We start from the raw sequence: 15,952 nt of genomic DNA, 5'->3' as shown, positions 1-15,952 counted from the left end.
GCACTCATACACACACTGCATACACACACTGCACTCACACACTGCATTCATACACACACTGCATTCATACACACACTGCACTCATACACACACTGCACTCACACACTGCATTCACACACTGCATTCATACACACACTGCACTCATACACACACACTGCACTCATACACACACACTGCACTCACACTGCACTCATACACACACACTGCACACATACACACACACACTGCACTCATACACACACACACTGCACTCATACACACACACACTGCACTCATACACACACACACTGCACTCATACACACACACACTGCACTCATACACACACACACTGCACTCATACATACACACACTGCACTCATACACACTGCACTCATACGCACACACTGCATTCATTATATACACACACTGTAAATAAATATTCAATTAATATATACACACACACAATGCACTCATACACACACTGCACTCATACACACACACTGCATTCATACGCACACACTGCATTCATACGCACACACTGCATTCATTATATACACACACTGTAAATAAATATTCAATTAATATAATTTTTTTAGGATCTATTTTTATTTAGAAATTTACCAGTAGCTGCTGCATTTCCCACCCTAGTCTTATACTCGAGTCAATACGTTTTCCCAGTTTTTTTGGGTAAAATTAGGGGCCTCGGCTTATATTCGGGTCGGCTTATACTCGAGTATATACGGTAATTTCCTGCGTGGATTATTGTAACCCTCTCCTAATTGGTCTTCCCATAAGCCGTATTGCCCCGCTATAGTCTGTAATGAATGCTGCCGCCAGACTGATTTTCCTCTCTAGTTGGTCCTCTCACACCTTACCCCTCTGCCAGGCCTTACATTGGCTTCCTGTATCCTTTAGGAATCAATTCAAAGTGCTAACCCATACCTATAAAGCCCTGAACAATTCTAGCCCCTCTTATATCTCTTCACAGATCCATAGGTATGCCCCTCCTCGTTCCCTTTGCTCTGCCCGTGACCTTCTCCTGTCCGCTGCTTGCATGCGTACAGCCAACTCGCGCTTGCAGGACTTCTCGTGGCCGTCTCCCTTCCTATGGAATAGCCTGCCTACTGCCATCTGACTTTTCCCTAGTCTTTAATAAGTGCTTTAAAACCCATCTCTTTAGGAAAGCTTATGGCCTCCCAGAGTGACCTATTTCCTGTCCTTATGTGTTTTATACCCCACCTCCTATAGAATGTAAGATTTCTTGTAATTGTCCTATTTATAGTTACATCCCCCCTCTAATAATATTGTAAAACGCCATGGAATATGTTGGAGCTATGTAAATGGCAATAATAATAATAATAATAATAATAACCTCTATTGACCTATACATACAACAATAGAGTGCCAATAGAACATCTTTGTTCCTTGAAGATATTCCTCTCTAGATATCAGGTTGACGTACAAGTCATAAATAAAGTAATATATATAATAGTGGAGTGCTGTTAGGATATACAATTTTTTTTTATAATTACTAGAAAACAATAACTCTAAAACGTGAAAATGTACTTAAATAACAAATGGCAGTATACCAAGAAATTGACGGTGTAAATAGGCTAAGGTTTATTCATATATTTAAAAATATCAATAACTAAAACTATGAGCTCTATAAGCTTCATTGCAAACTTTTCAAACATAAATACATTGATTTTTTTTTTTTAAATCACAATAATATCACCATCACTGATTGTGAGTATATGCAGTTGAACTCTCGTGTGTACTGTTAAACCAGCAGTTGTATATATTTTTTTGTAAATCTGTTTTTATTGAGGTAACACAGGTAATTAATTGAGGAGCGCAGTCCTCCGTATACAAACAACAAGATATAAAGTGTATACATTTTCAAGTGGTTCACATAAACTATAGACGTTAACATTAGTCTCAGTGTATTGCCAAACATATAATTAGCTTCGTCTCATATGTGATGAATGACAGCCATAAGCCAGCGTAAAGATCAGGGTTGTGTCCAATGCATCTGTTGAGTACGTTACATTTTTCCTGGGTATAGGTTACTCCCAGGTGTCAATACGAGTTAGGTTCTCTTTTCTCTCAATTTCGGGGTATGTACCATCGAGGTTGGTACCTCTTAGGAAGGTAATGGGATATGTGTGTGAATAGTAGGATAAATATAGGGAAGGGTGGTGAGGGTAGTACCCACCCCATATCTGTTGTGGGTCGTTGTTTGTGGTATGTGGCTTTTCTTTTCCCTGGGGAGCATCAGATACCCCTGTATGGCCACTGTTGTGGGTGTCCCCCAGTGTTCAGTGTAAAGGGTGTTATATGAGTGGCTTACTCCTGATGGTCTTATTGGGTGTATTACATTTGTCATAGGTTTAGATTGGGACTTGTGTACCCTATACCCCCAGGCGTTTACCTCGCAGTGAGCCGCAGGGTGGTCGTGAATCCTACTGTTTGGGACAGAAAAACTGATTGTAGAATGACCTTGCATGTGTCCTAATGTAGTTTCTCCTCTCCGTCCCCTTCCAGGACCCCCCCACTCTCTTGGTTGTATCAATGTGGTGTCGTCAGGTGTTCTCAGTGGTCTCTATCATATGAAGAAAGTCCAATGATATATGTTCAAGTGAGGGTGGGAAATGGGCATTGCTCCGCCGTCCGCCCCCCAGCCCACATCCCGCCCTGAACAAGAACCATGGCTGCCATGCCTCCGCGTGTACGCTCCCCCTTCCTGCCATGGAAGCCCGGAACGCCTCTGCCACCTGGATGTCCTCAACCCTTTGAATCCATTCCCCCCACGTGGGGATTTCAGTCCTCTTCCAGTAAACTGGCACAAGAGACTTGGCAGCGTTTACCAGGTGTCGCAAAATCGATTTCTTGTGCCTAGAGATTGTTTGTGAGGATATGTGTAATAGTACAAGTTCGGCCGACTATTCCGTTTCATCTCCCAGGATTGTCTGTACTTCCGTCTTGATTTGGTTCCAGTATGGGGTAATTTCCCTGCATTCCCACCAAATGTGTATCAGTGTTCCTCTACTCTCCATGCATCTCCAACACGTCGGAGGGGTGTTCGGGAACACTTTGTGCAACAAAACCGGGCTCCTGTACCAGAGGGAGATTAGTTTGTAATTAACCTCCTGGTAGTGGGAGCTGGACGAACTTTTATATTGCCATAACAGCGCTTTTCCCATTGTGTGGGTGTAAAAGTTCTGTTAAGGAGTTCCTCCCATTGTCTTTGGAAGGTATTGTAATCTGTGTTGTTCCCCGTAAGGAGATATTGATAGAGGACTGAGATTGCCTTGTCGAGCGAGACTCCACGCGTGCAATGATCTTCGAACCAAGTTAGGTACCTTCGCAGTCGTTCCTTATGTGGAAGTGAGTCAAAGTAGTGCTTCAATTGCATATAACGAAAGGATATCATGGTTGTCCTTGGTCTATCCTCTAGTAGCGACTCCAGGTTCCGTAGAGATTATTCTTGCAGGACTTTGTGTATCGGTATATATGCTTCGTTCCCCAGGAACCTCCATGCACTCATGGGGGGACCGCCCCTTATGTCGGGATTGTGTGTGATCGGGGGCAAGGTGTCAGGGAGATCTGCTGAATTTCTCTGATCGAGTCCCATGTTTTCAACGTCTGTTGTACCAGGTCTCCGTCGCTCCCGGAGCCGCGGCCTGTTCCTCCCAGCCACACTTTCTACTTCAGGTTCGCCACGTCTCCCTCCCTATCTAGGGACACCCAGTGCTTTGGGGTTTCAGACATGTGCCACTCCAGAACTCGCTGCAATGTGGCAGCTTGATGGTATCTTTTGAAGTCTGGGTCATGCATAATATTTCATGACGCAATTGGGACCTCTCTCCCCTCCAGACGTACCGGGTGACCGCCGATTTCAAAGTGGCGAAGAATGTTGCCGGCAGCGCCAGCGGTAAGGTCTGAAATAAGTACAGTATCCGTGGCAGCACATTAATTTTCAGTACCGCTATCCGGTTGTGCCATGTAACGTGGATATGCCCATTTTTCCAGGCCTGTTACAATTTTACACAATAGGGTCGCAAAGTTGTGTCGATAGATCTCCCGCGGGTCTGTAGTCACCCAGATGCCTAGATAGCTCATTCTGTCCGAGCACCAATGGAACAGGAACGACGTGCTGAGGTTGGTATATTCTTCTGTCGGGAGGGAGACGTTCAGCACTTCACATTTTGGTAGATTGAGTTTAAATCCTGATATCCGGCCGAAGCGTTTAAACTCCGAGAGCAAGCTGGGCATTGTAATCCTAGGGTTTGATACAAAGAATAGGAGATCGTCCGCATACGCCGCCACTTTGTGTTCCGTGTCTCCCCAGGAGTATCCTGTGATGTCAGGGTTCTGTCGGATCGATTGGAGCAGCGGTTCTAGGGACATGGCGAATAGAAGTGGGGACAGGGGGCATCCCTGCCTGGTTCCATTGGTGATCCCGAAGCTAGAGCTCAGCGCTCATTCACTCTTACTGTTGCCCGTGGCAAATCGTATATGGCTGAGATCCAAGCGAGGGCCCGCCCTCCCAATCCCATTCCCCTCAGGGTTTGCAGCATGTATGCCCAGTTGACCCGATCAAATGCCTTCTCGGCGTCTGTAGATAGTAACATTAGAGGTTTCCGGTGTTTTCGGGCATGGTGTTGGATAGAGAAAAGGTGTAATGTGCTATCACGTGCCTCTCGGCTAGGAATAAAGCCAGTTTGATCAGCGTGGATCAAACTTGGCAATACCCATTGTATTCTTGTTGTCAACACTTTCGTGAAGAGTTTGGTGTCCACGTTTAGTAGGGAGATCGGGCGGTAGCTGCCACAGTGTACTGGGTCCTTCCGGTAGCGGCCATTGATTCCAATCCGAAGCGTTCTCCTTTCGCTACGGAGTTAATAGCTTTCGCAAGCCATGGTAGGAGGGTCCCTGCAAAGTGTTTGTAGTATCCCGTGGAGAGTCCATCGGGTCCTGGCGCTCTGCCGGATCTCGTATTCTATAAGGCCCCGGCCAGTTCTTCGATGCTAAGTGGTTCCTCCAATGAGTTCGCCGTATCGAGGTTCATGCGCTTTCGAATGTTGGCGTGTAGATATTCCTGTGTTTACGTGGGGACGTCCGGCTCCGGGAGAGACCCCCCCGGCGCAGGGAGGTTATACAAAGTGCTATATTAGTTGCAGAATTTGGCAGCGATTTCCTCCGGGAAGGCTGTCAGGGTCCCTGTTGACGTGCGTAACTTTCACTCCTGCGTGCGCGGGATGTCGCCCTTTAAAAGACGGGCGAGGTATTTACCTCCCTTATTCGCATGAGAGTAGAAAAAGTTCTTGGAGTATTGTAAGGAGCAATAGTATCGCCGCGTGAGAAGTTCCGTCAGCCGCCGTCTGGCATCCATTAGTTTCCCATAAGTATCGACCAGTTGTGATCTTTTGTTGGAGTTCCAGGTGGGATATGGTCCTGTACAGTTCGGTAATTTCTGCCATTGCCGCTTTCTTTTTACGTGAGGCGATGCCAATGAGTGTGCCTCGTATAACGCTCTTGTGGGCATCCCATACCGTTATCGGTTTGGTGTCGTCCAACCCATTGTCCTGGAAGTAGTTATTTAGTTCCCGGAAGATCTCCTTCGTCACGGCTGTGTCCTGAAGAAAGGAATTGTTCCGGCGCCAGGTCCACGTAGCCGGTCTGAACAATGGGGATTCCATCTCAATGAGAACAGGTCCATGATCCGACCATGTGGCTGGGTCAATCATTGTATTAGTACGTAGTCTATCCATGCACAGCGGTCATGAAGGGCAGAGTAATGTGTGTAGTCTTTTACGTTTCGGTAAAGCGTCCTCCAGCAATCCACTAGGCCCAATCCCTGTATTGATTTGCGTATGGATCGAATTTTTAAGTTGTGAGAGGCAGCTATGACCCGTTGACGAGTCCAACCAGTAACGTTCCTTCGGAGAAGCCCTGTAGTTTACTCAATGTTCCGCTGAGGTATTGCGCCTGTTTCGTGTTGGGTACGTATATTGATGCCAGAGTGTAAATCCTGTTGGCGATGGTACCCTTTAGGAAGAGAAATCGACCCTGTGAATCCACCAGTCTATCCAGTTCCTTAAAGTTCCAACTCAGTGGAGATGACAATTGCTACTCCCGCTTTCCGCCCAATGGGGTGGTTGTTAAAATAATTGACAGGGTAATGTCGACTTTAGAGTCTCGGTGCCGAGCTCTCCAGGAAGTGCATCTCCTGCAGCATTGCCACCGAGATCCGAAGCGAGGACACAAGACCGCGGAGGGGCCAATGTGTCGGACGAAGCGGAGCAGTCAGCTGGAGGGATCCCCAAAGTGGGCCCCGGCTGTGCATTGTTGCACTCTCGTTCCCTTAGTAATTTTGTGAGTCTAAGTCGGGGACCAGGTGTGTAGTCCGGTGTGGAGCGTAGTAACTATATTTTTCAGCACCTTTTATGTCAGGTCGGGGGGCCCAACAAGTCAGAGAGGTCCGGGACAGGAGTGAGTGTGTGAAAGTGTGGTATGTAGAAGGATAGGGATGGGGAAAAGAGGTCCCTCATAGAGGAGAATCCCCCTCAGGTAGTGAGGGAGAGTATGTTCCGCAATCTCCCCACAATGAGGAGGTGGCACTCATGCAACGGCAGGAGTGGCCAGGGGCTAGCCCGGTAACCAGCCCGGAGCGTTAGCGTACCTGGGGCTCTGCCGTTCAAGTTTTGCACGAGTCTAAATTGGGAATCGTAGCTCAGGTCCGACTCGGGGTGGGCCCAGAGTTAGTGTGTCGTAGGAGTGTGTCTCAAGGTGGTCCCACTCCACCGGCATCCCAACACAGTGCGTACTTTTATAGGAAGCGCCACATAGTTTATAAACAGTGGGTGAGAAATAACATAATTCTATAAACATACAGCAGTAATCAACATTTAGCATTCAATATTCCATCCCTCCCCTCCCCCCCATTTAGCTTTCCATTCTGATTCCATTCCCCCCGCCCACCAGGACCGCTCCCATCAGTAACCCCTATGATGCAGGTGTCAGGTGTTCCCTCTCCAGGTATCCCCTCTCCCAGCTAGCTCAACGTCTGGGATCTCGATGCTGGTTTGTGAGCGAATTCGTAGCGTGGTAGTTGGGGCTCTGTTAACATCGGGTGTTGCCCGTCTATATTACACCCCCTACTCTCCCCCTCTTTTTTATTTTGGGGGGGGGGGGTAATGCATGCGAGTGTGAGTTACGTGAGCATATGGAGTCTATGGTGTTTCCCTGTATCTATAATGAGGGCAGTGTACCCCCCTTGTGTATGTGCTATTTCTATCCGCTCCATCCAGCAGACCCATATGTCAGAGCATCGATCCCAGGTTGTCCCCAGATCGACCGGGGGCCACTGAGAAGGTGTAGCTTGTGACCACTATCGCATCATGGTCTCTCCAACTGATCTCCCACCCCGATTGTGAATCGTAGCGGGTAGCCACCTGTGTGCATGCCTGAGCTCAGGAATGGAAAACCCTCGCCGACCCACAATAAAAATAAAATAGAGTCCCCCGTCCCCCACCCCAAGCAAAGGGTAAGGCACTGGCAGGGGGGTTGGAGAGTGTAGGCAGTTATAAGGGTTGTGAGCGTTGGTGTGATTAGTCCCATGGGCCCCTGGGGCTTGATTACCCTCAAGAGGGAACCTGTTCAAGGTCTAAAAAGTGGAGTTGGGGGGCGGTAGCATACATACTATTCCGGGGCGTCCTGGGGATTGCGTTGTCTAGTCGCCGGGCGCGGTGGGGAGCGATTTCCGCGTCTCCGTGGCAGCTTTTGAGGTCGGGGCCTTGTTCTCAGCAGCCCCAGGACCGAGTCCGGTACCGAGATCGGTGACAGCTCCAGTTTCTCCAGGAACTGGGGGACCTCTTCTGGCCAACGTACCGAAGCCCAACCATTCCGGTGTTGTGCGAGCAGGGCAAAGGGAAAGCCCCATTTATACTGTATGTTGCGTTCCCGTAGGGCCGAGGTCACAGGCCGCAGTGCTTTCCTGGCTTCCAGGGTGATTGCCGACAGGTCATTGAACAGCGAGACCTGCGCTCCGTGATAGTCCCAGGTAGGTCTGGATCGAGCTGCTTTCATAATTGCATCCTTCACCTGGAATGAGTGTAGGCAGCAGACCATATCTCGTGGGCCTTCCTCCAGCGTCTTGGGCCTCAGGGCCCTATGCGCTCGTTCATATCTGATATTCTGGGGTCTTCCCCTAGATCCAGGCGGAACAGGCCGGTTAGGATTTCCTCCGTGTTCTCTTCCCCTTCCACTTCAGGTAGCCCACAAACTTTTATATTACAGTGACGTCCGCGGTTGTCCAGATCTTCAACGGACCTCCACATTTGTAAAACTTGTCAGGAGAGGGCCGTGTCTGTTGATGCCAGCCGTGACGTTTGGGCCTCATAGACGCGCTACATTTCCAGGATGCGGCCCGCCTGCGCCGTTACCTTTCGTCCGGATTCCCGCCATCTCCGCTCGCAGGGCATCCTGAATTGTGGTAGTAAGAATCAGGAGGTCAGACTTAGTGGCCATAGCAGCCGCCATGGTACGTATTTCTTCTCATATCCTTTCCATTGTGGAGGTCGCAGGTCCCTCATGGGAAGAGGAGGAGGGCGCCATCTTGGAGCCTTCCGCTTCAGCGCTTGTGTCAGGCGGCGTTTGCAGAAAGCCATCCATCAGGCCAAGCTGGTGCCCTGGTTGGGAACTCCTGGGGGTTTGGGAGGGATCCATGCGTCTGTGGCGCCCCATAAGTGCTGTGAGTCGCTTAATAGTAGGTTATTTTGGGACCGGTGGAGCGGAGCTCATGCTCTATGCGGCCATCCTGATCAGCGCCCAAGCCAAGCCCCCCCCCCCAGCAGTTGTATATTAACTGGAATCTTTCTCTCTGCCCCTTGTCAGAGGGAATTGGGATAGTTTGTCCTTCTAGTGCACCGCTACAAATTCCGGAAGGTTTAGCAACAGGTCAGCTGAGTAAAAAGCTTCGATTCAAAGGGGCTCTTTGTCAATTCAATGTCGTTACCGATACATGTGCTTGCCCACCTTATGGCGTCATCACGTCTATGCATTTCGCCATAAGTTTCCTCAGGATGTCAGTGTGATAGTGCAGCTCTATTTGTTCCTATTATTTAAGGGCAAGCAGGACACCTTTGGAGAGTTCCAATTGTTGTGAGTAAAAAACTCTAATTAACATAGTCCAGATCATCTGGTTCGCAAGAGTCTACTCAAAGAATCCATATGTCCATAGGTCTAGCTGTCATTTAGAAGATCAACATCATTATATAAACTAGAAACCAATAATACTATAAATACACTCTATATTACTTCCATATAATAGAGATCAATAGAACATGGTTAATTTATCAAAATGGACAAGATAAAAGTTAAAAAACATTAAGACCATGATAAATATATGTCAGATAAAAAAAAATAATAAAAACTGACACCAAAAGCTGTTCTTAGAATTGTAACATCAATGTGCGCACCACATAAAACATACTGTGTAAATATTGCTCTAAGATAAAATGGAAGATAAGGAATCCACAAATCAAATATCCAAGAGATAGAATTATAAAAAATTCTAAACATACTATAAAAATGACAAAGTTCCAAATCATTAATAAAACAATATGGAGTTAAAGTATGTAATCCAAAAGTCCATCTCACGATAAGATCATCACCCCTCCAATCTCGTGTGACTCTCTGGATACCCTGACATTTTAAAAGGCATGGGTCTGCATTATGTAATTATCTAATTTGTACCAGTGCGTTATTGTTCTCATTAAACCCTTTATTATACATTTCTAGCCCTGTGAAAAATAACCTCTGTATCACTGATTTACAGTTCACAGTAACTGGCATTTCTGTCACTAACCAGAAGTCTCTTTGTAGATAACAATGCTCTTATCAGCAATTGCTATAATCAGGCAGCACATGCACAATGTGCTTCTATACCACACCAGCTATGTACTATTACCCTCTCAAAGGGTTTCTGTGAGTGAGCAGGAAGATGGGTGGGTGGGTAAGTGGATGGATGAATTGGTGGGTAGTTGGATGGCTGATAGACAAATATAGACCGCTCATCAGTAATGTTTCACTTGATGCTTGATACAATGAGTTGAATCCTGTTTTGCATCCCCTCTTTCTCTCTATTTTCTCAGGTTACTGAAAGAGCTGTTCCCTCGCTCTGCTGAACTGTATGAAAGGGTTGCGACCAACAGGGAGAAGTGGCTCCGCGTCTCTCACAAATTCACAATTAGAGGGTTACCCAGTAATAACTCGTTGGACTTCCTTGATGAAGAATATGACATCCAGGAAAGTATGGAAGATGAGGTGAAGATGAATGGATGTGTAGACAGAAATAAACACTGAGATTCTGTCAGTGCCTACAACCAACTGATGAACACGTGTTTCTTGCTGTATGAGGACAACACACCACGCGTTTCACACTCTACAAGGACAACGAACACACATTTTACTCTGTTTTCTTGTCCTTTGCTTTTTAGCCTCAGCCTGAGGTGTGAGGATTGTGTTAAATCCTACGGTGATGTTTGCAGTCTGTGTGCAGTGCAATGTATGTTACGCCAAAACAACATGTGGGAGGCGCCACCTCAAACCCTGTGTAACACAGTGAAGATAGGGTAATAATGTCTAGCCAACCAGAATGAGCCACACTGTAAAAATATTTTTGCCTCAAAAGGTGCTCCATGCACAGAACATTCAGCTGTGGAACATTCTAAAAGTACTAGACACCTGCTATGGATCCTCGGAAACCAGAGACGGACTAAGGTGCATTTTACAAAAAGGTCAAAATTTGCGATCCTATTTATGGAATAGGGTACTGCCTTTCAAAATATATTTGGCTACCTCCTACTCTCCAGCCATCTAACACTCTGTCCCATGTGATATTTCCTATATTTATGGCCCAGGGGCCACCATTCCTGGACAGATTACGCTAACATTATCAGGAACCAGTAGCAACCCAATAATATCAATTTACATTTTAACGGCACAGAAAAAAAATCGAGTAGAGTTTAGTACATACCTTGTGGATCTATAAGCAACATCTGTAGCTACCCCAAAACTGTGAGAGTTCCAAAACATCAGCAGGAAAAACAAACAACTCTCAACCCTTGGGTTATACACATATATTAAGCGGTTTGTCACAGATTGTCCACATTTTGTCACCACATCACCAACTACTGCTGCTGCTTAAATTAGGAATGTTGCAGGTGTGACATAGGACAGTAGTTCTCGATCCTGTTCACACTAACCACTAGCTGTTCAGGATTTAACCCTTTCAGTAATATTTCAATGCATTGCCCCTCAATGACAAAGCCCCTGCTTGAGAACACTTAAGCCCTGCAGACTTTGGCCCTTTGGTGGCCCAGGTTGTCAGGTCTCAGAACCACTGATTTATGAATTCCTTTCATGACTACTATATCGGAGGTGGACGTAAGGAGGGCTATAACACTGGATCTTGTAAGATCTAAAAATATAACGCTGCAAAGGATGTATTTTTGCTTATTTTTGATAATGATACTTAGAGCATAAGACATGAGCTTATGATATATAACAAGAATTTTCTCTTGTGTTTAATTTGTATGTCAGGCACTGCTGTTTCTCTCCTCAATTAGATTACTGGTGTCTTAGGTCTATAGGAGTGGCCGTGACAGAAGTGATAGATTTAAAGCTATTGATTTTTCGAAAATATAAACACTGGTGCATAATGTCTCACTTTGTATCACTATATGACCCATGTAAACGTTCATCCCATTCTAAATGACCGTCGGACGTTGGTGCAAACTGAGCTGGGCTTAGACCTACATGAGACACATGGAGATAAGGAATCAACCAATGTCTCTGCACTATGAAATTTATTCAAAAATACTAAAATGTGGTGAGTTAATCAACAAATTGCAACATTTAAGCCAAAATTCAGTTGGAAAAAAAATATATGTAAATATATATTTATGAAAACTAAGCAGTCCTCTTGGTGATTTCATGATATTTTGTACATGTTACGTGTCACCGACTTGGCAAGAGATTGGCATCGGAAATGTTTCATCTGTTCTGCAGTTATTTATAAAAGTTGAATAAAAGATTTCTAGGTAACCTGCATTTGCTTTTGGCATATGGGCCACACAAGCCTTTCTCTTTCTGTGCACAGTGGAATGCTGGGTGTTAATCAGCTGAAAGCATGAAATCCTTGGCTCTGGTTGGCTGCAAGAATCGCATGTCCATTTTGTATTTTTGTAAGTACATGGCTATGAGCATGTGACACAATTCTAAGATGGCCTCCTTCACACTGGAAGACACAGATATTCATAAAGATCTCCTCCCATTGGCTGTATATGGAGTCCAGCGAACAGGTAGCAGACACAGACTATTCTGACTGTAGATACAAAGGTGAAAATAAAGATAAGATCCTTATTTACTACCCCCACAAATAAACTACTGAAAATAGTCCAAACCAAATAGAATATGCATTTATCACTAGCACCTTCTCTGTCAGCTACAACTGCCTGAGATGTTCTTGTATCACAGGTAAAGTTCTTAAACTAGATTTACAAATGTTCAGCACGAGGTATAACCTGCTAGTTCTTCCATCAGTGTTTGTAGGTTTTGCATAATTTGTCCATTAACTTTTGCTCACGGATAGCAAGGAGCAGGATGTACACTATTTCCCGCTATAGAGTGATCACCAAGCTTCTCTATGCGAAACATTGAAGAAGTCGATATGCTGCAGGTCTGACATTACTGCAAGAGATGAGGCTTCTACAGGGAGTGCAGAATTATTAGGCAAGTTGTATTTTTGAGGATTAATTTTATTATTGAACAACAACCATGTTCTCAATGAACCCAAAAAAACTCATTAATATCAAAGCTGAATATTTTTGGAAGTAGTTTTTAGTTTGTTTTTAGTTATAGCTATTTTAGGGGGATATCTGTGTGTGCAGGTGACTATTACTGTGCATAATTATTAGGCAACTTAACAAAAAACAAATATATACCCATTTCAATTATTTATTTTTACCAGTGAAACCAATATAACATCTCAACATTCACAAATATACATTTCTGACATTCAAAAACATAACAAAAACAAATCAGTGACCAATATAGCCACCTTTCTTTGCAAGGACACTCAAAAGCCTGCCATCCATGGATTCTGTCAGTGTTTTGATCTGTTCACCATCAACATTGCGTGCAACAGCAACCACAGCCTCCCAGACACTGTTCAGAGAGGTGTACTGTTTTCCCTCCTTGTAAATCTCACATTTGATGATGGACCACAGGTTCTCAATGGGGTTCAGATCAGGTGAACAAGGAGGCCATGTCATTAGATTTTCTTCTGTGGCGAAACCAACTTCGCCACTGTGAACTGGAGAAGCCTGGTTGCTAGCCTCCTGCCCTGCGACTACGGCCCATGGACATATTGCTCTATAAACACTATATTTGGGCATGTAATCATTTATATTGCTGCTACTGGCCCTTTAAAATCAGCGATGGACATATTGGGACTTTTGGGACTAATGTCCCTTTAAGACTTTGTAACATATCCCAGTAATACTGTCTTAAATATTATGTAGGTATTTATGTGTTCAGTTAAACTGGGGATATGTAGAAATGTGTGTTTTATGTGTTAAATGTATCAGTATGTAATTTTATGTCTTTTACTGTCTTTTTGCAACCATGTGGTTAATGGAGTCTGACTCTAGTCCTAGATAATTGGATTACTTCTCCAATTATCTCCAGGGCAGAAGGGAGGAAGCCGGGATGCATTGTGGGGGATGTTTTACTTCTGTTTGAGCCAGATTGTGCCATGCTGCAAGTCAGGGCCCAAAAGTTACTTTTAGTAACTTTTAAACCCCTGGTCGGATTCATGCCATTTTTTAATATGTTGTTCCCCTGAATGGATTGATTGTGGATATGTATTTTTATGTGAATGTGATGTATGGTTTTAAAGTTATGAAAGTTGTGTAAAAGTATATTTTACTCTGTATGCATAATGGGATTATGTGTCACACTAAGGGGAGGGGATGTGTGGGAGGTAACATCTATGTCATTGGTTCTTTTATGCCTCCCCCTGGGTGTGGCCTGTATGTGTGAGTTGGAAATAAAAGCCAGACTGGGTGTCCCAGTCTAGAGTTCCTGCTTAACCCTCAAAATGAAGTGTCGTCTCGTTCTTGGGGGGAATTGGATTGTAAGCTGACTGCCAAGAGTGTAAGCGGATTGTATGCTTTTCTTGTTCAGCTGTTCCAGTTCGGAGTGTTATTTCGTATCCAGATCGGGAGTTTGGTGTTCTGCAGTAGCTGTGCCTGTCTCTAGAAAAGGGGATTATCGCCTAAACGGATTTAACCCCTCATATGCTGAAACGGTCCGTTACAATTGGTGGCAAGCGGCGGGATCGTTCCTACAACCAGAGGGACAGCTACAGACAACACTATTCCTGGATTACAAAGTGAGGGCAACGCCAGTACCCGTACAGCGCCCCTATCTACGAAGGATTTTGGGAAAATGGGCAACACGCACACCTGGGCAACACACACACCTGAGGAAGAGAGTGAATTAGAATGGAGAGATAATGCCCGGATAAGATTATGGTATGATGCCCGGGAAGAAGTCCAGTATCAACGGCAGCAGCGCTTTCCTGGTACCGCATACCTGTTGGAGGAACAAATGGCCTGGCGGATGCCGCTTCTGGGGGACCAACCCGGAGGGGAGCGGGTAAGACAACTTGAGTACCTCGTGGAAAGGGAACTGAGCCTGGACGTCTCATACCGGGCACTGTGGTGGTGCACTGTCCAGCCAGAGACGTGGAGGGCAGAGGGCATCCAGCCGGAGGGGGATCACTACACTAGCCCTGGCCTGTTGTGGAAGGCCCTAACAGAAGACGCCGACTTCGGCAGTCCAGCAGAGTCACGGTACTGGGCTATCGTGCATTACCGGAGTGAGATGTTACAGGGCCAGAGATCTATTGGACTGGGACGAGACCTCCGCCGTTTCGCTGCCATGGAACAAGGGCTGGAGATGGACTATGTAGAACTATTAAATTCCGGCCCAGATTCCCAACGGCAGTGTGTGTCCCAGGGAGCAGAAGGTGCAGTCCTTCCTCCCCAGCGGCAGTGTGTACCCCAGGGAGCTGATGGTGTCGTCCATCCTCCCCAGCGGCAGGCTGAGTTACAGGGGGCAGAGGTAGTTGTTCCTGCCCCCCAGCAGCAAAGTGATATGCCAAGAAGGCAGTGTGAAGTGAAGGGAGAGGAGAGCCTCGTCCTCCCTCCCCAGCGGCAGTGTGTACCCCAGGGAGCTGATGGTGTCGTCCATCCTCCCCAGCGGCCGTGTGTGTCCCAGGGAGCCGAAGGTGCAGTCCTTCCTCCCCAGCGGCAGGCTGAGTTACAGGGGGCAGAGGTAGTTGTTCCTGCCCCCCAGCAGCAAAGTGATATGCCAAGAAGGCAGTGTGAAGTGAAGGGAGAGGAGAGCAGCGACCTCCCTCCCCAGCGGCAGTGTGTACCCCAGGGAGCTGATAATGTCGTCCATCCTCCCCAGCGGCCGTGTGTGTCCCAGGGAGCCGAAGGTGCAGTCCTTCCTCCCCAGCGGCAGGCTGAGTTACAGGGGGCAGAGGTAGTTGTTCCTGCCCCCCAGCAGCAAAGTGATATGCCAAGAAGGCAGTGTGAAGTGAAGGGAGAGGAGAGCATCGTCCTCCCTCCCCAGCGGCAGTGTGTACCCCAGGGAGCTGATGGTGTCGTCCATCCTCCCCAGCGGCCGTGTGTGTCCCAGGGAGCCGAAGGTGCAGTCCTTCCTCCCCAGCGGCAGTGTGTAACCCAGGGAGCTGATGGTGTCGTCCATCCTCCCCAGCGGCAGTGTGTACCCCAGGGAGCCGAAGGTGCAGTCCTTCCTCCCCAGCGGCAGGCTGAGCTACAGGGGGCAGAGGTAGTTGTTCCTGCCCCCCAGCAGCAAAGTGATAGGCCAAGA

The 15,952-nt window shown here is 46.6% G+C and overlaps 1 protein-coding gene across 4 annotated transcripts in view; it reads left to right on the top strand.

The window, feature by feature from the left end:
- PDE2A (phosphodiesterase 2A) overlaps positions 1-12,091 on the top strand; it is a 678,984-nt gene extending 666,893 nt beyond the window's left edge. For all 4 annotated transcript variants that reach the window (XM_063432647.1, XM_063432656.1, XM_063432664.1 and 1 more), the window contains one exon: positions 10,138-12,091. In XM_063432647.1, coding sequence (XP_063288717.1) covers positions 10,138-10,348 — 211 coding nt within the window. In that variant the 3' untranslated portion in view covers positions 10,349-12,091. The remainder of the gene's footprint in view (positions 1-10,137) is intronic.
- Positions 12,092-15,952: the final 3,861 nt, after the last annotated feature.

Source organism: Pelobates fuscus, chromosome 1 (genome assembly GCF_036172605.1).
Source record: "Pelobates fuscus isolate aPelFus1 chromosome 1, aPelFus1.pri, whole genome shotgun sequence".
NCBI classification, from domain to species: Eukaryota; Metazoa; Chordata; class Amphibia; order Anura; family Pelobatidae; genus Pelobates; species Pelobates fuscus.
Note: the sequence above shows the minus strand (reverse complement) of the source record. Positions and strands in the feature narration are given on the sequence as shown.